At 43.5% G+C, this 22,180-nt stretch overlaps 1 protein-coding gene across 2 annotated transcripts in view; it reads right to left on the bottom strand.

Annotated features, from left to right (window-relative positions):
* Positions 1-6,491: 6,491 nt before the first annotated feature.
* The window catches only part of Prkcb (protein kinase C beta), a 345,671-nt gene continuing 329,982 nt past the window's right edge, over positions 6,492-22,180 (bottom strand). Inside the window, exon 17 of one of the 2 annotated variants that reach the window (XM_051145188.1) lies at positions 6,492-7,130. In XM_051145188.1, the coding sequence (XP_051001145.1) occupies positions 6,978-7,130 (153 nt within the window). In that variant the 3' untranslated portion in view covers positions 6,492-6,977. Of the gene's footprint in view, positions 7,131-12,668; positions 13,269-22,180 lie in introns of those variants that run through there. The other variant, XM_051145187.1, reaches the window with a different exon arrangement.

Below are 22,180 nucleotides of genomic sequence, written 5' to 3'. Positions count from 1 at the left end.
ATCTCGGCAGTCCTTGATGCCCTCAGGCTCTGTTCTGTCTTCTTACTGAATTCGTGCCACCTTCCTAAGAAGGGCCTTCCTTCCAGTTGTGTCAAAACCACAAACAGCCAACATTTCTACCTCTGGCAGCGCCTGTCAAATCACCTCACACCATGGACAGCCTGCAACCACCTCTTCCACTGTGTTAAGTATGAACTCCATCCACCATATCAGCTCACATAAGAAGAGGTCCTATGCTTTGGTCACCCTCACAGCCACTGGTCTTGAAGAGAAAGATTGTGATTGGTTGGATGGGACACAGTTCTATGCTTAATCATTACTGGCTGGAATCATGGTCATCCTGACAGCATCTCAGCCCGTGTAGTCAAAGGGCAATGAGAAAAACCATGTCCAAACTGTGAGAAGACAGTGAGATCTAGGGGTGTCTTCATCTTGCTCTTTTTGAAAATAGCAACCTATTACCCTTTAAGACACTTTTTGAACATCTCTTTGTTCATCCACTCCCCCCTTTGTTGGGCTGAAACCACTTGCTAGTAGAGTCTTTGGAGGATAAAGTTGGAGTCATAACCATCAGGGCATCCTTAACTAAAGTTCCCTTTGCTTTCTGTTTTTTAACTAAGGCAGTCAATGGTGTGTGTGTGTGTGTGTGTGTGTGTGTGTGTGTGTGTGTGTGTGTGTGTATTGTATTAGTATAACCTCTTTATTGCTGTAATAAAACATTAAGAACAAGGCAAGTTACAGAAGTAAGGGTTTATTTGGACTTATGGTATCAGAGAGTTCCAGTCCATGATGGCAGAGTGGAGTCAGCAGGTAGCAGGCATGGTGGCTAGAGCAGCAGCCAAGAGTACATATTTTGAACAGCAAACACAAGCAGAGAGAGTAAACCAGAAAGGCTGCAAATCTTTAAAGTCTCAAAGCCCACCTCCAGTGCAACATACTGTCTCCCACCTAATCCTCCCCAAACACCACCACCAGTTGGGGACCAAGCATTCAAGTGCCATAGACTATGGGGGGACATTAGATTTATTCAAACCAACACTTGGAAGGCAGAGAGAGGGGTCAAGGCCCACCTCTGTTTGAGAACAAAGGATCCTGATCTTCTAAGCTTAAGGCAACAGTGATACGTGTTCTGTCAAGAAGGGTCAAAATAGTATGGACCAAAAATCTTCTCTATCTGAGCTAGTTATATCCAGTCACCCATCTACATGAACTCATCTACTTATTGATAAAGGCAACAAGGTCTCTCCCCACCCCACCCCTAACTCCCATTTGAGATGACTGATCTGGTTGGAAAAGATTGGCTGAATCCATTCACCGAACACAGCTAAGACAACATTCTCCTCTGCAGCAGGCCACACTGTCTGGTAGGAAACATCTGATAGCTTCTGACAGGACTCAGTCATCTCCTGCCTGTTTATTTACATCCTTGAGTAAGTCCTTCTGAGTATGTTCTGGACCCTGTGACTTATTTGTAATGAACAATGCTTAGAAAAACTGAAATGGGGTTATTGTGGTTAAGGTACAGAAGACAAATCTCTCCTTTCAATGGTATGTTTGTTGCATTTTTCCCCTTTGGCTTGTACTCTTTGAGAAAGTAAGCTGTTTGCTATGGTTTAGAAGTGTTCCCCAAGTGTTCATATGTCGGAAATATAATACACAAAGCCATATGTTAGTGCAGTTTGGTGGTGGGACCTTTGAGAAGCAATTAGAATTACATGAGGTCATGGGGGTGGGACCCTAATGCTTTGAGTGGCTTTAAAACAAAAGGGACCCAAGCAAGCAACCTTGTTCTTTCTCACCACCTGATGCCCTCCATCTCATCATGAGACAGCCAGAAGGCCCTTCCAGACATAAAACAGATACAGCCATCATGTTCCTGAGCATACCAACATCCCTAACTATGAATGAAAACCACTGTTCTTCAAAAATTACTCAGCCTTTGGCGTTGGGTTTTAGAAACAGAGAAGTGATTAGGGTACTGAATGGGGAAGGCTCCACTCAGTGGCTCTCAGGCACCTGAATCCCAATGACAGCCATGCGAGCAGTTTAAGGGGAGGTTCTTTCCTAGTTAACCTGGATGAGGCTCCAGCCAACGTCTTGACTACAGCTCAGGAAAAAAAAAACTGCAGCAGAGTTCCCAGCTAAGCACAGTGCAGACATGTGAGCCACTGAAACTGAGAGAGTAAGTGTGGGCGGTAAGTGGTTAGGTGTTTGTTAACAGCCACAGATTCCTCCAACCCACATGATATCGAAGTGTTCTCTGTAACTTGCCTTCGGGTTCTGGTCCTGTATGGAAATGAAAATCCAGATCTTCATTGGAACACGTTCCATTACAAAGGCTTACTGCCTCCTGGTCTGTGTAAGTAGAAGTCACTGGTTGAAAAAGGACTGTCTGTCTTTGCAGCTCTTGTTCAAGTTTCATTTGAGTTTCAACCTGACACAGGGTCTCATTTCAGTAGGCTATAAGAATGACCCTCAGAGGGTCATATGTTTAAATGCTTGGTCCTCACCCAGTTAGTGGAACTGTTTGGGAAAGATTAGGAGAATCTTCGTTGGAAGAGGTGTGCCACTTGGGGTAGGTTTTGAGGTTTCAAAAACTGAAGCCAAGCTGAGTGCAGTGGTGCACGCCTGTAATCCCAGCACTTGGGAGGCAGAGGCAAGGGGAATCTCTGTGAGTTCGAGGCCAGCCTGGACAACAAAGTGAGTCCAGGACAGCCAGGGCTACACAGAGAGACCCTGTCTTGAAAAAAAAAGAAAAGTAAAAGCCCAAGCCAAGTCCAGTGTTTCTTGCTCTCTGCCTGTGGATGAGGAGGTACAGCCCTCAGCTATTGCCATAGCACCATGCTTGTCTGCTTCCCTCCGTGAGAATAGAATGACCATCTGAGACCATAAGCAAGCATTTCGTTAAATGCTTTCTTTTGTAAAAGCTGCCTTGCTCATGCTGTTGTTTCCCAGGAACAGAACAGTGACTAAGACACAGGCCCAATGTCAGGAAAACTAGCATCCATGGTACAGAACTCTGCCATGGATGTAGTATGTTTCATTCCCTGAACAGGAACTAGAACTCAATCTTGTGCTTTTGTTTTTTTTAAATGAGGATTGACTTTTCATGCCAGAATCAATTCCTGGGGGTGACCCCTAGCAGAATTCACACTGGCTAATGTATTCTCCCATCAAACCTCGCAAGAACATATGGTCTCAGATACAGCTTTGGGCCGTTAGAGCCAGATATTGGAGGTGGCATCAGATTACATTTCTCAATTTGGTTCCCATCTCTCTTGCATTGCCTTCCTTCTCATTTCACCAGCATCTCAGCTTGAATATGATGCTGGAGAATGAAAATTATGGCAGATGTAAATCTGAGTATCTGAGAGTTTGTCATTATTGGTTCAAAGAGCTTACACCAGCAACTTTCAAGGGGGCTGTGGATATGTAGTTCACAAGCCTACACTCTGGTATTGCTTGTCTGTTGAGATTATAGTCTGACACTGGTGAAGCCCAGGATATGCCTGGGAATTTCTTTCCTGCTTGTTCTATTTCTTTTTTTTTTTAAAGATTGATTTATTTTGTATACAGTATTCTGCCCACATGTGTGGCTTCCAGCCAGAAGCAGGCATCAGATCTCATTACAGATGGTTATGAGCCACCATGCGGTTGCTGGGAATTGAACTCAGGACCTGTGGAAGAAAAGCCAGTGGTCTTACCCTCTGAGCCATCTCTCCAGCCCTGTTCTATTTCTTTGATGTTCTCCATGTTCATAAATTATTCCACTGAGGGACAGTGTGGAAGATTTAAAATTGGGCCATAATACTCACCACCCTTGTGTCCATTTATTTTTGCAAAGACTCCTGCCCCAAGGTAAAGTCTGTTTCTCCTCCCTTTGGTCTGGCATATGGGATAGAAGCAGAGACGTGAATAACACATGCACACTGGGTCTCTGTCTCTTGCTTGCTCTTTAGAGGCATCAGATCCATCATATAAAGCAGTCTACTCCAGTCTTTTGGACTATCAGAGAGCAAGGACACGAGATAAAATCAGACTGTCCACTGAACTTCCCCTGGTCTGCAATCGCTATTATGTGGATAAGGCCATCTTAAGTGGCTACCAGTTGACTTTCCAGGTGCCTGAGATACACAGACAAGTCTGCCTTAGATAACCTGAAGTAGCCGGACCAGAGTGACATCCACTGTAAACCAAATAAACAGTTGGGTTTAAAAAAAAAATTAACTGAATTTTGGGTTGGAGATATAGCTTAGTAGTTAAGAGCACTTATTGCTTTTACAAAGGACCTGGTTCACCCAGCAGCCATATGGTGGCTCACAACCATCTATGACTCCACTTTCTGGGGGTCCAATGATCCCCTTTAACCTCCAGTGGCATCAGGCATGCATGTGGTGTGGTGTGCATACACACACGGAGGAGAACCACTTACACACACAAAATAAATCCAGAAAAATGCACTGAGCTTTGAGGTTCTAGATTACTGGTGTATAGTTATATTGTGTGTGCTGTTATGCCAACTCATCTTAGTAGGGTTTGTGGTCCTGACGATGAAGGGATACGCTTCTTCAGAGGGTGAGATTCAGACCCTTGCCTTAACCACTGAGCTTGCTTTGAAACAAGCGACAACTCTGTGGACCAATGCAATGCCATGTGGGCTGTTCCTGTAACTGCTTCCCAGTGGTGCCTTGCCTCTCGTGTATCTCTGGTCCCAAACATCTTGAGAGGAAACCCAAACTTCTCATACGTAAATAAGACACCTTTGTGGTTGGTATACATCACCATTTGTTCCAAAAACAAAACAAAACAAAACACCCCCAAAACAAACAACAACAACAAACCAGATTTCATTTTTTATTTAGAGAGTCCATTCTGAGTTCCTGTGCTCTGGTGGCTCTTTGTTCCAGGCTGCAGTGGTGTCACTCAATTTGAGCATTATGAAGTCCCAGCCATGCAGTCACTGAGGGTCATGTCTGGGTCTGTCTCTATGCAGCAGCAAGGATCTGTGTCGAGGTCCGTGGCTCATATTACTACTAAAGACCATGCAGATATCCCTCATCTGGGCTGCCACCTGGGATATCCAAAGGCCGTGTAGAGTTGACCCTGCCCCTCACTGCCTATGGCACTCTGGAAAGCTGGCTCTGCCTCTTGCCAGTTGCAGGTCCTGCCCACTCGGGGAGAGTAGACCTCACACCTCACCTGGGCAGCAGAATAAAGCTGGCTCTGGTCGTGAAGCATGGGAGAGCCAGCCCTGAGGGTGTGGGCACAGGAGAGCTGACAGCACCACTCATCTCTCTTGAGGTGGAGGGGACACAAAGAAGCCCTTCCCACCTTTTGCTCTTCCCCTGTCTCCACCATCTGTGGCAGGCAGGAGAGCTGGCCTTGGGGTCATGAGGGCAGGAAAGCTAGCCAGTAGAGCAAATCCTGCACCTTGACTGGGCAGCACAGTAGAGCTGGCCCTGGTGGAGGGGGTGGGGTGAACTGGCCACACCACTTGCCCTCCCCCTCTCCACTTGCAGCAGGTAGGAGAGCTGTCCCTGTTCCTCATTGGCTGCAGCACTCAGGAGAGCAGAATTTGCACCTCACCTGGGCAGCACAATAGAGCTGGCTCTGCTGGTATGGGGTGTGGGTGAGACATGAAACAGGGAGCGCTGACCCTGCCCCTTGCCAGCTGTGACGTTGAGTGAACTAGTGCAGGCAGTGCTGGAGTGCTCGCTCTGGTACTTTGGATGTGGGAGAGCTGGCAGGCTGGTCAACTAGCTACCACCCAGGCCCAGTACCAGAGCTATGGGTTGGCCCACTCCAACATCTATCTCAGCTATGAACTGCTGGGCCATGTGAAAGGGCCTGGCCTATAGATCCAAAACTGCAAGATCTCCATGACTCAGGGCAACAACAGGACAACCGAGAGGGGTACCACTAAGGATCCAGTATTAATGATGTAGCAGAAGCCAGAGGCCCCGAACCAGACCAATGACTCATTGCAATGGACGTTTGCAGGTAAAGATGTGTGGGCGAAGGGATATACTGTGAGACACACTGAGACTTCCACAGTGTTTCTTATGATTTGATTTGATTTGATTTGATTTATTTATTTATTTATTTTTGTTTGTTTTTATTTTCTTTTGATGGGGGAGGTTGCAAGGGCAGAAGGTGGAGAAGAAGGGAGGGGCAATGAGTGGAATTGGGATGTATTATGTGAAGCTCACAAATAATCAATAAAAAGTTAAAAAAAAAGAAGTTAAAAAAAAAAAAGAACTATTTCCACATGGAAAGATAAGCCCAATTGTTGTCAGTCTTCTGATTTTTTTTTTTTTTTTTTTTTTAGCCTTTCCCAAATCTGAAAGCCAACGTAATAAGGAATGTTCCATTTTAAATGTTTTTAATGGTTTCAATGCAGATTAAATCAATGCTAATGAAGGACACTTGCCACTTGTGTCCCTCCCGTCTGGAATGTTGTATGTGTACAAACAGACTCGTACACAAGAGGGTCTGCACATATGAATTCAGTTTAATCATACCAAGTCTTAAACAAAAAGCTTCCTCCAAGAGACGAGGGTTCACAGCAACTGCAAAGCTTACTCACATTTTTAAAAACGCCGCTCATGCTTAGGTAGCATTCCAAGGGGGAGAGTGGAATAACCGTAAAAACTTCACCAGGAACATCAGCATCTGACCTTAAAAATTACAAATACTGAAGCGGTTTGGTATCGGACACAGTTAAGTGGTGACACTGTCGGTTCATCGGACGAGTTTCCAGAAGTCTGGAAAAATTGTACCTCTAACAGTGGGCAATGTGCTGAATCTAAACTAAACATTTTCAAATGTAGAAAACAAACTAGCAAGCTGTACATACAGAGAAAAAGCCCTCAAGACAAGCTCTCCACGTGATGGGCGCCAGCAGAGGCACCGTGATTCCTGGAAGACTGGAATTGGTAATAGACACTCACAGGTTCAGCAATGGGCTCTGCAATCACCTACACATTAATGACAAACTCTGGGTTAGTATATGAGAAGCCAGCGAACTCATTTTGGTCCAAGTTCATGATGAAGAGTTTGTCAGTGGGAGTCAGTTCCACAGGCTGCCTGGTGAACTCTTTGTCGAAGTTGGAGGTGTCTCGCTTGTCTCTCTGCCAAACGGAAAGCAAACACATTAACACAGAAGCAGCAGCAGCAGCGGCAGCAGCGGCAGCAGCAGCAGGAGCAGGAGCAGCAGCAGCAGGAAACATGACCAGGACATGCCAATTACCCAAAGGCTGAGAGGAAAGCTCCTGAGCAGTCAGAAAGCCCTGTGCTGACAGCTTTTAGCAGCTGCGTTCCTTGTATTGGCTTTCACTTCATATCATATGTTGGCTTTGGGGTAGAAAACTTGGTGCCAGTTTTCTATGAGAAGAAAAGATTCATTTATTTCTTTAAGAGTTGCCCTAAAGAGGTGTGAGTGTGTGGAGAGGAGAGCTATGAGAGGAGAGTGTGCTATGCTTTGACTTTGGGGTGATTTGCATTGCTGACTATTTCCTCTCAAAGCTAATGTCATAGAGTTACTAGAGTACCCTGGAGGCAAACAACTCAAGAGTCACCCCTGTGGCCAGGGGTAGGGTTGGGGGGTGGGAGTGGGGTGCAGGAGGGTGGGAGAGAGCAAGAGAGAGAGAGAGGGAGAGAGAGAGAGAGAGAGAGAGAGAGAGAGAGAGAGAGAGAGAGAGAGACCGAGAGACCGAGAGACCGAGAGACCGAGACCGAGACCGAGAGACCGAGAGACCGAGAGACCGAGACCGAGAGACCGAGAGTCCGAGAGAGACTGAGAGACCTGAACACATACTGGCTCTCAGAAAGCAAATGGCCATGTAAGGAAAACAGATCAGTGTTCGCTGAAAGAAGCTAATGAGCATCCACTTCCCCCTCATGATGTCTGAGGCTCACTGCTGACCATCTAGACAGCCTAGCTGGAGCCAGAGCTGTGTCAGAAGATCTGGCTCAGAGTTAGCCCACCTCCTAGGGGCTACCTAACTCACATTTTAGACTCCGATCTCAAAAAGAGATTGGGGAAAGCTAGGCTTTGAAGTGCTGCTCAAAACTGACCATAAGAGTAAAATCTAGGTCTTCACTAGCCAGAGAGTCTCTCCAAAGGTGTTGGTCGTGTGCTTTATAACAGACACAACCCAAAGCTTAAAGTAAGATCTATGAAGGCAAGCTTGAAAAACAAAACTACTCAGTTTTTGTAGTGGGTAATCTGGTAAATTTCCTTCCTTCCTTCCTTCCTTCTTTCCTTCCTTCCTTCCTTCCTTCCTTCCTTCCTTCCTTCCTTCCTGTCTGTCTGTCTGCCTGCATGCATGTATATAAGCATTCCTAACTATAGTTTGAGGCCGGTTCCACCCAGTAATGTGAATGTGGGCTCTCTAATGGATCTTTATGATGTGCTGGCCTCTCCTGTGTCCTTATCAGCCTATTAACCCTTCCCGTTCTCACCTCACATGCCTGGAGAAAGCAAGGCTGATGATGTCCTTGTCTCCCACTGTTTGACATATGAGAAAACTGAGGCATGAGTCGGTGAAGGGACTTGCCCAAGACTGCACAGTGGGTTGGTGATTTATCTCTGACACACAGCAGCTAATTTGCTTCATTACAACTGCTCTGGCCAGAGAGGCAAGCTGAAGACTGTTTTTGCAGTGCCTGGGATTTTCTAGCAACAGTTATGTGCCTGGCCAAAGCCAAGGTTGCACCGTACCAGAGTTTGTTGGCCGATTCACAATTCACTTTGGCCAATCTCACTAGGTTCAGCCCCTAACAGAGACTGATAAGAATTTCCTTATCAATCCTGGTTGATAAAGATTTCCTGTTGCCTGGCTCCAAACTACTTCTTTCTAGATGCTCCCCTGCCACAGGCATCAGGAGGTCATCTGGAAGGGTGTGGGCATAGAGGAAAAGGCTAAGGCTTCTCATGAAGCTGTTTTCTTCATGCTGAGCAATCTCTTGTGGAGTCCTGTCCATACTGGCCTTCTGTTCCAGGCTTGGACACTCCATGTGCTACCCTCTGTAGCTGGAGGGAAACGAGGACGTCTTCTGTTTCTCTGATCCTGTCTGTTTTCTCTTTCCTGACCCTGTAAGCCACATGCCATCACTTGTGTGCACTTACTATTTTGAGGAAATTGCATTGTTTCCCTCTGGGAGGGCAAGGTCTTTGGCTGTTCCTGTGCTAGTTTGTTTCCAATGCCAAGAATAGTGCTGAGCACACAGTAGGCTGTTTATAAGTCCTCAATGGATCGATAAAAGAAGGGTTGATTAAAGGGGCACTTCCTTGCCTTCTCTCATTCCTGAGCCTGATTCCTTCTCACACTGAAGCAAATTAGTAAGTCCCAAGGCTTATGGAAATGGACTCTGTGCACTTGGAGCCAGTATGGAGTGAACTGTGTATGAGCGAGGTCTGGAAGCTACAGAGTCCGTGTGGACAGGAGAAGAGCAGACCTGGGGCAGCAGGTAGGCAGCTCCTCTTTTGGGGTCTCTCCCCCACTTAGCCATCCTTACCTGAAAGCATGTGGCAGAACTTCCCTTCCTACCAACTCCAAGTTTGGAAGCCTCTTCTTATTTGCTGTGTTCCAGCAAGCCGTGTGCTCCAAATAAGGCTTTCTTTTAAGGAGCTTTACCTCACGAATGGGCCCTGCCAGAAAATCTTCATGGATTTTACCCCAGAATGTGGAGAGGGAATGGGCCCCTTTGTAGTGACACTTCTTTTGGGGGGTGATAGCATGTGAAGCCACATGAGAAGGGAAACATTGATCTGAGGGGGAGTATTAGTTCCACTGGCCACCTACGGGTCACCAGCCATGGCCGTACCCTTCCTTAGAAAGGGAGAACAGCAAGAACTCTAACAAGTTAAATGGGTAGATTCTTAGATCCAGATGTATGATTGGTCCCAGTTAACAACAGCTTTAGTTAGATTTATTTTTATTTTATTTTTTTCTTCAGTTCTCCCAGAAGTTAAATACTTTTACTGTGGAAAATTTAAGCCTGTTTTAGAGGGCTAGAGAGATCAGGATGTGATCAGCAAGGGTCACATGCTGTCATCAGCAGGATTCTAAATGGGGAATGGTGTTCCTCGGGGCCTGGAGATATCTGAGTGATGTACCATGAGAGATGACACTCAAGGCTCATAAATAAGTCATAAAACCAGTTAGCTCCCTGTCTCCCTGAGACATGAGAACCTGATTATATTGTAGGAGAACCTACAGACTGTAGTGTGTCACTGGCCTACCCACTGTACTACATGACTGCTCCAAAAATCCAGGGGGAGACGATGCCTTAGGCTTCAAACTGTGGTCTATTGAGAGACCAAGAAGCTGCAAAGACTCCCATCAGAAGATTTTCTAAGTAATCCCGGAGACTCTAGACAACAGCATGCGTTTAATTACTTATTTTATGACTGTCTTTCCCACAGATGGTATGCTGGCAAAGAGGGAGAAGGAGATGGACGGCATCTTTATTATTTCTCACCATGGTCCTGGCACCCAGCCTGGCACACAGTTGGTGCTCAATAAATGCTACTTGAATGGATGGAGGAGGCATAAATGGATGGTTGCAAAAAATAAATTAAAATATTTCTTTTTGGATAAAATTTCAAAATATTCTATAGAGATTGTATCCAATGAAAGCTGGTTCTTGATTTCCTTTGATCTAAAAAGTTGGTAGAAGAGGAAATAGTAGGAAGTCTGATTTGTGATCCCCTACTTTCACAGAAGCTTCTCTGAGCCACCCTCAGCAAGGTATGCTAAGGGAAGAGACACTTTGGCTTGAGTATCTATTTCGGGAAACCATGGACCTTAAAAATAAAGGCAAGGGTCTGAAAATGTAAAGTGTATATATTTACACATATATACTATTATCTATCTATCTATCCATCCATCCATTCATCCTTCCTTCCTTCCTACACGGCTTTCTCAGGTTGTCTCAGATCACTTGTCAATGACCTAAAGCTTCTCTCTGGTTTTTATTCTGAGCATATGTCCAGGGCCTGATGGCCCAGTGACCAGATGAAAGACCCTACATGACTTTCCTGGGAGTGGGCATGTGGCTCAGAGATACTTGTTCTATTACAGAACAGACAGGGGATCAGGATACCCTGTGTTTGTATTGCCACTGAACAACCTTTAGAAAATTAGTTCTATTTTCCAGATGCCAGTTGCCCCAATAGTAGAATAAGGAATGGGGTTGCCATGGTCTCCCTTGGTGGCTAACATCCACCAAGTTGACTTCACATGATCTGAGAGGGACATGCCCCATTATTGAAGCAGAGTTGCTAAGAGGCCAGGAAATAGTGTGTTTTGTCTCATCAGAACCCCAAAGCATAGTCTTCTTAAAGGTGAGGAGGTGTCTTTCAAGATTAATTGTCCTTTGGAAGTTTCAATGTGATTTCTCAGAAGCCCTAAAGGTCCCGGAAATATTTTGACCTGTGATAAGAATTCTCTTTAGGACTGGCTGAGAGGGGCAGGGAGCTGAGCTGTAGGCAAGGGTATGGGGCCACCTGCTATCCCCATCTGTTCAGGTAGAAATGAGGTCTTTCCCACTGCAGGGGTTCCCTTGGACTTTGGGGGAGCTCACTGAGTTGCTTGCAAGGATACTCACTCAAACTTAGAAGAAGACGCTCAAAATAGATATTGATGAGAAGCTTAAGAGCCTTGAACATCTTCCTGTAAGCCTGAGTCTAGTGAGAATGTGGGCTTTGGGTTGTGATGGTGTGGGAGGCTCCAGCCTGCCCATCCCACCCCATTTCTGGACACCAGGCATCTCTTGTTGATTGAACACTGAGGCTATATAAGATCCAGCTTTGGCCCCGTTTTCCTGAGCTCCTTATTTAGGCCCTACTTTGTAGTGTGGGTCCTCACTGCTCAAAGAGAGCAGTTGTCTTTGAAATAGGATATCTTCTTTTCTTTCTTTCTTTTTTTTTTTTTATTGTATCTTGATGCTAGGAGAAAAATATCAAAACAGATACTGAAGTGCAAATGAACATTTCTACAAACATCTTGCAAAATGACATCACACTGAAGACTGCAACCATCATGGTTTGGAGAGATGGTGTCTTTCTCAGAGCACTCAAACAGTTCTCCAAATCCAGTGGTGTCCCTAGACAAGTCCCCTCCCCACAGGCACAGTCTGCTGGGCTTCATAGCCATCTTCTTGGTTGAACAAAGCAAGCCATTTATGGTTAATAACATCTAGACACAGATTTTAAAGCATGTATAACAAAGTGAGTATTTTTTCTTTTTCTTTTTCTTTTTTTTTTCTTTTCTTTTTGCATTTCAACAATGACAGAAACAAAAAAGCAAATAACATTTGAAATGTAATGTAAAATCATGGTCCTTTGGGACCTTGCTAGAGTGACCATGTGGTTCCAGGAACAGTGCCAAATGCCATTCTTGAGTAGTTTGGGGAATGAGGGTACCAGTCTCAGACATACAGTATTAAAAACTACAGCAAGGTGGTAGCACTCAAGCTGGTTGCCTTTTGACCCCTGGAAGTGCTTTTAGAGTGAAACTTGTCTAAAAGCTCATTCCTGGTTTGTTTGTTTGTTTTCCAGGACTTAGATTATGTTCTTAACATTGAGTTAAAAAAAAATAAAAATAAAATTTTATTTTTTTAGCATGTTCTTTTCAAAGCTCTACTGCCTCCAGAACAGGCAAAGCAGCCATCTACTTGTATCTAGGCCAAGCCCCCAGCCTGGAAAGTGGAAGGATATTGCTAGCATTCAGTTCATCTATCCATCTCATAGGAAAGATGTAGGCTGGATGGTCAGGGTGAAAATGGCAGTGCAGAGGACTAGGGAGAGAAAGCAAGCATTTTCTCTCCCCAGTGGGCCTGGGAGCTCACATGCTGGGGATGCGCATCCTAGGGTGGCTTTGAGCGTGTCTCAGTTATGCAGCGCTTTCTACATGCCACCTGCATAATTCCATCTCCTGGAGATGCTCCAAACTACTTGAGGACATCTGGGTTCTGAAACATGGCCACTCTAGCCTCATTAGAAAAGAAAACACGGATGTAACTTGGCAATGAAAAAAAAATGTCACCATGATAGCTGTTGAGCTCAAATGACAGAAATGAAGGACGAAGATCTACAGATCTACTTAGCTCTTGACTTCAGGTTTTAAAAATTCAGAGTTAACAAAGGAAAATCCTTCGAATTCTGATTGGTCAATATTCCTGATGACTTCCTGGTCAGGAGGTGTTAGGACTGGTGGATGGCGGGTGAAAAACCGGTCGAAGTTTTCAGCATTTCGCCCACACTATGAGAGGGGGAGAAAAGAACTTGTGGTGGGTGGGGAAAAAACAAAACAAAACAAAAACAAAAGCCAAAAATAAGACAGAACTGAACAGAACCGGGTGTGTTTTTTCTCCAATCCCTTCCCTTTCAGAAACGCAGAGAGGTTATTTCAATGATCAGCAATGAGAGCAAAGTAAAATGCAAAATTCTCATGACCTTTGGTACATGACCTTGGGCTCCCATCTTTTGGGTGCTGTGTAGCTCTCAGGTCACTCCTGGTTTCCTTTTGGGAAGTCAGGAAATGTATGACAAAGGCATGAGATGGTGGCTAATAGCATGTGGCATGTCCCCACTGCATCACCCACCCCCAATGAGTTAGACAAAGCCATCTGTTAGAAGAGATGGGATTAAGATACTTGCCATCTTTAATGGGTGTCAGATGTCAAATAATGACCAATCATACATCACCTGACAAGCTCAATATTTATAGCAGCAGATCCCTTACAGTGTCATCCATCCTGCTGCTCTCGATCAGGAACCGCAGGTGTTTCTAGCTCAATAGAATATGTTTTAAAACATCAGCCAATGGAGGAAGAACCCAACCATAAGATCTCAGTGGTACCACAAAGTCCTGGATAGTTGAATTAATCATTGACTCTTAATTACAAAGTTTCAGGAGGTAAAATTTGGCCCCCTATTTCTTTCTTTCTTTTTCTCCAAATAGAAAGACCTGGTGTGGGAGATAATTCACATGCACATGCTAAATTCCAGCCTAAGGAGAAATGAGTTATTACACTGAACTGTGTGCTCATGTCCCTTCCTAGCATAACTCAAGTGCACAGAAGCCCTCAGCATTCCACTGTCCAGGGGAGGTGTCAGAGTTTGAATGTGCAATGTCTCTCATATTCTCAAGGGCTCAGACACTTGGTCCTCAGCTGCTAAGGCTGTTCTGGAAAGTTGTGAAACCCTGAGGAGGTGGAGCCTTCCTGGAGGAGGTGAGTTAGCAGGTCCAAGCCTTAAGATTTTACACTCTGGCCATACTTCCCGTATGCTCCCTGCTTTCCGGCTGCTGATGCAACAAGGCCAGCCACCTCACACCTGCTGCTTATCAGGCATTTGATCACAATGGTGAGTAAGGTGAGTAATGCAGGAGACAACATCAGCCTAATTCCATTACAATATTAGTCATAATAACAGTGTCTGATCTATATCATGTGTTTGCCACAGATAGGCACCTAACAAAGCACTTCACCCATATTATCTCATTGAATCCTCTCAATGGGCTTAATACTCGCTACGGCTTCATTGAACTTGGAGTTATATATTTGAGCAATTGGTCCCCAGCTGGAGGTGTGGCTTAGCTAGAGGAAGTAGGTCTCTTGGGACAGGCCTGGAAAATGATATCCACTTCTGATTAGGTTTCCATGCTCTGCTTCCTGCCCACCATGATGTGGCCAGGTGCCTCATATTGTTGCCGCCATGCCTTCTTTATCAAGGTGGACCAATAGCTTCTCAAACTGTGACTCAAAATAGATCCTTCCTCCCTTAAGTTGTTTCTGCCAGGTATCTATCATAGTTTCAAAAAGAGTAACTAATACAAATATTACCTCCCATTTTATAGACGAGGAAACTGAGGCCAGGAAGATCAAATCATTTGCTCAAGGTCAAACAGATAGCAATTAGGATGCTGAGGGTGGAGCTGGATCCACCTACCATCAGAGCCAGGGTCTCCGATCCAATGTTTATGTATACAGCTGATAGGAAGTGGGAGACTGCAAAGTGCAGTGGGGTGGAAGGGAGAGCAGAATCTTGGCTTGGGAGCTGTGGTCTCTGTTTTGATTGACAGAGAATGTGTTTATCTCAACAGCAGAGACAGAATGTGGGAACATTCAGAAAGATAGTGATTTCCATTTTTGAAATATGATGGTTTTGAGAGGCCAGCACATGTCTAGCTAAGAACTAGGGGAAGTCAGGAGTTGTGGAGCTCAAGGGAGTGACCTTGAAAGAAACCTTCAAACAGCACACCGAGGGAGGTGGGGTGAATAACAGGTATGACCACCAGACAGTCCTCACTGTACCTTTTAAATTCATATGATAACCGTGTGCATGGATTTTACTCCCATCTGCTAGTGATGGAACACCCTTAACGCTGTCTTAGAGCAGCAGGGGAACCAGAAGAGAGTAACGAAGACATGCTCAGGACCAGGAGAAGCCACAGACAGATGCACTGCCCTGCTGGAAATACGGCTAAAAACCAGACAGGAAAGTGCAGAAAAGGAGTCATTGAATTAGGCCTCAGAGTAAACTGAGCTCCTAGAAGAATAAAGTGTCTCCGTAGAGCCTTAGCAAAGGGTAGGTACATGGGATGGGCACTCTCAAGGAGCCCCAGCTGCTGTCGGAACAGAAGAGAGCTCTGGGTTCTGTGCCCTGCAAAGAGGGATCAGAATCTTGGCTCACTGGCTATACAACTCTAGGGACAGTTCCTAATTCCTGGGTTCTCCTTTTATAAACCAGGGACAACTGTGGATCTTATCATTTGAAGTTGTGACGATGACAACATGAAGTGATGTGTATGACAAGGCCCTGAACCTCTTTCTTACTTTCTCTTTGAGGTGTCACTTACAATGCGTGCTTCAGGACAAGGGCTACTTCTGAGCTGCTTAAGTTAAATACTGACTGCACAGACTTGAATTTTTAAAACTCTTGTTAGGCTTAAAAAGATATATATGAGCTGTAAAGATGACCTGATTGGTAAAGTGCTTGCCACCCAAGTGTGAGGACCTGAGTTCTATACCCAGCACCCACATAAAATGCCAGGCACAGTGGGGTGTACCTGTAATTTCAGCTCTAGGGAGATGAAGAAAGAAGGATTCTTGAGGCTTCTTGGGCAGCTGAGTTCAGTGAAATACTTTGCCTCAGAAAATAGAATGGGGGAGGATCCAAGATGGCGGTATCAATCACATACAATATCTGGTCAGTAGGACAGCAGTGACTGCACAGTGACGTAAGAACCAAACTGAGAGCTACACAACACAAGTGCTTGTGTTTCCCAGGTGAGAGGGGTCCACACTATGTGGAGTACCCACTGGGTCTGACGTCAGGCCACCCGGCTAATCAACAGAAAAGGCTCTGGGTCCCTGCAGGCTTGTGTACAATCTCCAATGTCTAGCCACTCACCTGCATGAGCAAGGCACCTGTGCTCTGTGTATCAGACTGAACTCTGGGCTACAAAGCATCAGAGTATGGGTTTTCTAGCCTAGAGGAGACCCAACAGTCTGGAACAGAAGTGGATCTGACCTCAGGTCCCCCAGCCAATGCACGGAAAGTACCCGGGTCCATACAGGCATAGGCTCCAATGTCTAACCACATGCAAGCTGACAGCACACAGCACCTGAAATCTATGTCTCAGGCTACAAAACACCAGTGTCTGAGTCTCCCTGCAGAGAGGAGACAGCACAGTATAGAACACAGGTAGATATGACCTCAGGCCACCCAGTTGGTCCATTGGAATTTCCTAGGTCTGACCTCAGGTCACCTGCTTGACCTACCTGAAGAGTTCCCTGATCCCCACACATGAGTGCTCTCAACCAATAGCCACTCATCTACCAGCTACTCTCAATGGCCAGTGAAGGACACCAGAAACTATCACACAACACCAGAGGCAGAAAGATGGCTAAAGATCAGCATGTGCATGTGCGCGCACGCACACGCACACACACGCGCGCGCACACACACGCACACACGCACACCCCAACAACCAAAAAACCAAAAACCAAAAAACAAAAGCCAACATAATATGATATCTCCAGGACCCAGTTATCCCAAAACAATCAGCTCTGGAAACACAACTAAAACACAAGAAAATGACCTCAAATCTTTCCCTATGCTGATGATAATGGAAGAAATGGATAAAACCCATAAACAAATACAGGAAAATACAGCCAATCAGATTGAAACCCTTAGAGAGGCCATGACAGAGGCCTACAGAGAGGAAATGAGGAAATCACTGGAAGAAATTCAGAAAAATGCAAACAATCAGGTGAATAAAATCAATAAAAAGGTTCAAAGATCTGAAAATGAAAATGGAAACGATAATAAAAGCACAAATTGAGTAAAGCCTAGAGAGAACTTAGAGATGAAAATGGGACCTACAGAGGTAAGCATCACTGAAGGAATACAAGAGATGGAGGAAAAATCTCAGCGTATAAGATACAATGGAAGATTTGATGCACCCATCAAAGAAAATGTTAAATTTTAAAAAGTCCTGACAAAACATACACAAAATCAAGGACATCATGAAAAGATGAAACCTAAGGATAATAGAAATTGAGGAAAGAGAAGATGCTCAGCTACAATGCACAAAAATATTTTTTAACAGATTCATAGAAGAAAATTCCCCCAATTTAAAGAAAGAGAGGCCTATAAACATGCAAGAGGCCTACGGAGCACCAAATAGAGTAGACCAGAAAAGAAAATCCTCCTGCCACATAATAATCAAAATAGTAAATGTACAAAACAAAGAAAAAATATTAAAAGCAACAAGGAAAAAAGGCCAAGTAGCATACAATGGCAAACCTATCAGAATCACACTTGACTTTTCAGCAGAGACTATCAAAGTCATAATGGCCTAGGCAGATGTCTTGCAAACACTAAGAAACCACAGATGCCAGGCCAGATTACTATACCCAGCAAAACCTTCAGTAACTATAGATGGAGAAAACAAGTTATTTCTTGACAAAAAATTTAAATAGTACCAATCCACAATCCAGCCATACAAAAGATATGAGAAGAAAAACTCCAACCCAAGGAGGCTAACTACACCCAGGAAAACACACGAAATAGATAACTTTACTTTGGCAAAAGAAGAATTAGACAAGCACACAAACACACTACCACAACCAATATCAAAATAAAAGGACCTAACAGTCACTGGTCACTAATCACTCTCAACATGAATGGTTTCAATTCTCCAATAAAGAGACACAGATTGAAAGAATGGATGTATAAACAAGACCTAACATTCTGTTGCATATAAGAAACACATCTCAGGCACAAAGATAGACATTACCTGAGAGTAAAGACTTCGAAGAAGTTCTTCCAAGCAAACGGACACAAGATGCAAGCTGGAGTAGTCATTCTAATATCTAATAAAATAGACTTCCAACCAAAATTAATCAAAGGAGATGAGGAAGGGTACTTCATCCTCATCAAAGGAAAACAACCAAGATGACATCACAATTCTGAACATCTATACCTCAAATACAAAAGTATCCACATTTCACTAAAACGCAAAAGATTATACCTTCTCAGCACCTCATGGAAGCTTCTCCAAAACTGACCAGATAGTAGGTCACAAATCAAGCATCAAGAGATACAAGAAGATTGAAATAATACTTTGTATGCTATCAGACCACCATGGGCTAAAGATGGACATCATCAACAACAGAAATAACAAAAAGGGTATGCACACAGAAACTAAATAATTCTCAATGATAACTGGGTCAGAGAAGAAATAAACAAAGAAATTAGGGACTTCCCAAAATTCAATGAAAATGAAGGTACAACATACCCAAATTTATGGGACACAATGAAAGAAGTGCTAAGAGGAAAGTTCATAGCATTAAGTACCTTCATAAAGGGATTAGAAACATCTCATACAAGCAACTTAATGGCACATCTGGAAGCCATAGACAAAAAAAGAAGCAGAAATACCTAAGAGGAATAGACAGCTGGAAATACTCAAATTCAGGGATGAAATCAGTAAGTTAGAAACAAAGAGAACAATTCAAAGAGTCAACAATAAGAGTTTCTTTGAGAATATCAACAAGATAGATAAACCCCTAGCCAATCTAACTAAAAGGCAGAGAGGCATTATTCAAATCAACAAAGTCAAAAATGAAAAAGTAGACATAGCAACAGACAGCAGGGAAATCCAAAGAATCATTAGGTCTTACTTCAAAAGCCTATACACTACAAAATGAGAATCTAAAAGAAATGGACAATTTTCTTGATAGATTCCACTTGTCAAAGTTGAATCAAGATCATGTAAACAAAATTAAAGAGTCCTACTTCTCCTACAGAAGTATAACCAGTCATCAAAAGTCTCTCAACCAAAGAAAGGTCCAGGGCCAGACAGTTTCAGCACAGAATTCTACCAGATATTCAAAAAAGAGCTAACACTGATACTCTTCAAACTACTCCATAAAAAAAAAATGGAAGGAGCATTGCCAAGCTCATTCTATGAAGCCATAGTCACCTTGATACCTAAACCTCACAAAGACCAAACAAAGAAAGAGAACTTCAGATCAATTTCTCTTATGACCACTGATGCAAAAATACTCAATAAAATACTTGCAAACAGAATCCAAGAACACACCAAAGATAATTATTCACTATGACCAAATAGGCTTTATTCCAGATATGCAGGGATGGTTCAATATACAGAAATCCATCAATGCAATCCACCACATAAACAAATAATAAAACCACATGATCATCTCCTTAGATGCTGAAAAATCATTTGACAAAGGAATACAAGGCACATACCTAAACATAATAAAGGCTATATACAGCAAGCTGATAGCCAACATCAAATTAATGGAGAGAAACTCAAAGAAATTCCACTAACATCTGGGACTAGACAAGGCTGCCCACTCTCTCCATATTTCTTTAACATAGTACTTGAAGTTCTAGCTAGAACAATAAGACAACAAAAGGAGATCAAGGGGATCCATATCAGAAAGGAGGAAATCAAAGTATTACTATTCACATATGATATGATAGTGTACATAAGTGGTCCCCAAAATTCCACTAGAGAACTTCTTCAGCTGATAAACACCTTCAGCAAAGTGGCTGGATGCAAGATTAATAAAAACAAAACCAAAACAAAACAAAACAGTAGCCCTCCTATATACAAATGGCAAATGAGCTGAGAAAAAAATTAGGGAAACTACACCCTTTACAATAGCCACAAATAATATAAAGTATCATGGTGTAACTCTAACTAAGCAAGTGAAAGACTTATATAAAAAAAACTTCAAGTCCCTTGAAGAAATAAATGGAAGCTATCTTAAGATGGAAAGATTCTCCTATGCTCGTGCATTGGGAGGATCAACATAGTAAAAATGGCCACCTTACCAAAATCAATTTACAGATTCAATGCAACGTCTATCAAAATATCTACACAATATTTTACAGACCTTGAAAGCTCAATTCTCAACTTTATATGGAAAGACAAAAAACAAAACAAAAACCAGAGTAGCTAAAACAATCCTGTATAATAAAAGATCTTCTGGAGGAATCTCCATCCCTGATCTCAAGCTGTACTATAGAGAAACAGTAATAAAAATGGCATGGCACTGGCATAGAAATAGGCTGGTTGATCAATGGAATCCTGCAGAAAATAGACACAATCATCAAACCCCAGAAATAAACCCATACACCTATGAACACTTGATTTTTGACAAAGAAGCCAAGTCCATACAATGAAAAAAAGATTGCATCTTCAACAAATGATACTGGTCCAACTAGATGTCTATGAGTACAGAAATGCAAATAGGTCCATATCCATCACCCTGCACAAAATTAAAGTCCATGTGAGTTAAAGAGCTCAACATAAAACCAGACACACTAAATCCATTAGAAAAAAAATGGGGAAGAGCCTTGAACTCATTGGCACAGGAGACAACATCCTGAACAGAACACCAACTGCTCAGCCTCTAAGATCAACAATTAATAGATAGGACCTCATGAAACTAAAAAGCTTCTTTAAGGCAAATGACACTGTCAACAGAACAAAGCAACAGCCCACAGACTGGGAAAAAAATCTTCACCAACCCTACATCCGACAAATGGCTAATATCTAAAATATATAAAGAACTCAAGAAATTAAACACCACTAAACCAAATTATCCAATTATAAAATGGGATGCAGAGCTGAACATAGAATTCTCAACAAAGGAATATCGAATGGCTGAGAAACACTTTTAAAAAATGCTCAGCGACCTTAGTTATCAGGGAAATGCAAATCAAAATGACTCTGAGATTCCATCTTACACCTACCAGAATGGCTAAGATCAAAAAATTCAAATAACAGAACATGTTGGTGAGGATGTAGAGAAAGGGGAACATTCCTCAATTGCTGTTAGAAGTGCAAACTCATGCAACCACTTTGGAAATCAATCTGGCGATTTCTCAGGAAATTAGAAATAGTGCTACTGTAAGACCCAGCCATACCACTCCTGGGTATATACTCAAAGATGCGCCACTGTACCATAAGGACATTTGCTTAACTATATTCATAGCAGCTTTATTTGTAGTAACCAGAACCTGGAATCAACCTAGATGTCCCTCAACTGGAGAATGGATAAAGAAACTGTTACACATTTACATAATGGAATACTACTCAGCTATTAAAAACAAGGAAATCTTGAAATTTGCAGGTAAATGGATGGAACTGGAATAGATCATCCTGAGTGAGGTAACCCAGATCCAGAAAGACATGCATGGTATATACTTACATGTAAGTGGATATTAGCCCAACATAGATATCCTCTGAGAGACTCCACCCAGTGAGAGATCAGGACAGATGCTGGGATTCACAGCCAGACTCTCGGCAGAGTGCTGAGAGTGATGTGGGAGAGTGGGACGATGAAAGGACCTGGAGGGTTCAGGAGCCCCACAGGGAGACAGTCAAGACCGGTGGATCTGGACCCAGGTTGGGACTGCACAAACTGTTGCACCAGCCAAGGACAATGCACACAGTGAACCTAGACCCCTTCTTCAGATATAACCAACGAACAGCTCATTCTCCATGGTTTTGGGGGGAGCATGGACTGCCTCTGACAGGAACTCAGGTACCCCCAATTTGATCATTTCCCCTTGATGCGGAGGCCCAGCAGGCACCCAGAGGAAGGAGATCTGATAGGCTGTGGT

This window comes from Acomys russatus, chromosome 5 (genome assembly GCF_903995435.1).
Source record: "Acomys russatus chromosome 5, mAcoRus1.1, whole genome shotgun sequence".
Taxonomy (NCBI): domain Eukaryota; kingdom Metazoa; phylum Chordata; class Mammalia; order Rodentia; family Muridae; genus Acomys; species Acomys russatus.
Note: the sequence above shows the minus strand (reverse complement) of the source record. Positions and strands in the feature narration are given on the sequence as shown.